The 1,395-nt window shown below is 39.9% G+C and overlaps 1 protein-coding gene across 1 annotated transcript in view; it reads left to right on the top strand.

Moving 5' to 3' along the window:
- LOC119590559 (heparan sulfate glucosamine 3-O-sulfotransferase 6-like) overlaps positions 1-1,055 on the top strand; it is a gene marked incomplete in the record, with an annotated part of 86,666 nt that extends 85,611 nt beyond the window's left edge. Inside the window, 1 exon segment of the mRNA XM_037939222.1 lies at positions 165-1,055. Coding sequence (XP_037795150.1) covers positions 165-403 — 239 coding nt within the window.
- Positions 1,056-1,395: the final 340 nt, after the last annotated feature.

Genomic DNA, 1,395 nt, shown 5'->3' with positions numbered 1-1,395 from the left:
GCAGTAGTAGTGTCTCTGTTGTTGAGTGGTAATGTTTTTATCATCTTATTATTATCATTAAATTTATCACCATCCTCATTTACTTCCACGACAACCCCCATTACCAGTATCATTACGAATATCACCAATAACAGTATTAACTTCCCCCCCAAACCTCTTCCTTCTGCAGGAGTTTCTGGGTCTTCGCCGAGTGATCACCGACAAACACTTCTTCTTCAATGCCACCAAAGGCTTCCCTTGTCTGGTGAAGCGCGAGCGAAGCGGGAAGCCCCATTGCCTCGGTTCCTCCAAGGGCCGGTCGCATCCTAGTGTCTCCCCGGCGGCTGTTGAAGCCCTCAGGGATTTCTACAGGCCGTTCAATTTCAAGTTCTACAAGATGGTCGGACAGAACTTCAACTGGTAGACGGTGAAGGAATGGGAGGAAGGGTTGTTGGTGTGTAGAGGTAGAGAGTTGAAAAGGGGAAATAGAGGGAGGAGAAGGTGAACAAGGGAAAAGAAGGAAGAGAAAATTAGTGGAAATTGGTAACAGATATGGAATGGAACTAATAAATACTGATAGACCAATAGAAAGTCCTTGATCGGAAGGAGGGATGACCAATGAAATGGGTAAGATCTATTTGTAACTAGCAGAAAAGGGAAGGGATAGGAGATCAGTGCTGTAAGTGTCATTGTATATAGGTGTAACTAAGTTTATTAGCTATAAATATTCAAGGTACAAAGACCCCTGTCAGAATTTAGCTTTAACTCTTACCTCGGTATGGACATCTGTGATCTCTCGACAAGAAAGTAACTTTTTTCTCAACACCAGGTGTTCAGAAGTAACTAGAAATGGAGGTACGTAGCTTTTAATGTTAACAAACCAAAGGGCAAGGTTTACGGCATGGATGCAACAAGATGAAACATTCCTTTGTTCTATACAGTGTGCTGAGTGGAGAGTTAATGAACATGTTACTTGTTATAATTTGACGCGGATTTGTACTTCTGCAAAGGACAGTGATACTGAAGAAAGCATTGCAAAAAATGAAACTCGTGCTGGTAAAACATAACATATCTTTCATACCTTGTTTGTGACTTATATATAGCCGAAGCTGCTTAGTTCTTTAGATTCATTTTGTCGACCATCAAGAATTTGTGTTTTATTGCTATGGGGCAAATTTTACTGAAGTGGTGTGTGAGCAATGTTGTTTTATTGTTGATAAGGATTATAGATCTATCAGTGCAGAAACTATGCAAAAAAAAAGATACGCAATCCACTTTAACTAAATCAGTCGCAGAGTAACTCTCCCCATAAAAGGGAAATTAATACAAATGAGATAAAGCATTTATGTAAATACAATCAAAACTGCAAACTGTTAGCATTTCTTTTCGATGAGTAGTCTGTGTCGCAGTCAGAAA

The sequence above is a fragment of the Penaeus monodon genome, chromosome 27, assembly GCF_015228065.2.
Source record: "Penaeus monodon isolate SGIC_2016 chromosome 27, NSTDA_Pmon_1, whole genome shotgun sequence".
Classification (NCBI taxonomy): Eukaryota; Metazoa; Arthropoda; class Malacostraca; order Decapoda; family Penaeidae; genus Penaeus; species Penaeus monodon.
Note: the sequence above shows the minus strand (reverse complement) of the source record. Positions and strands in the feature narration are given on the sequence as shown.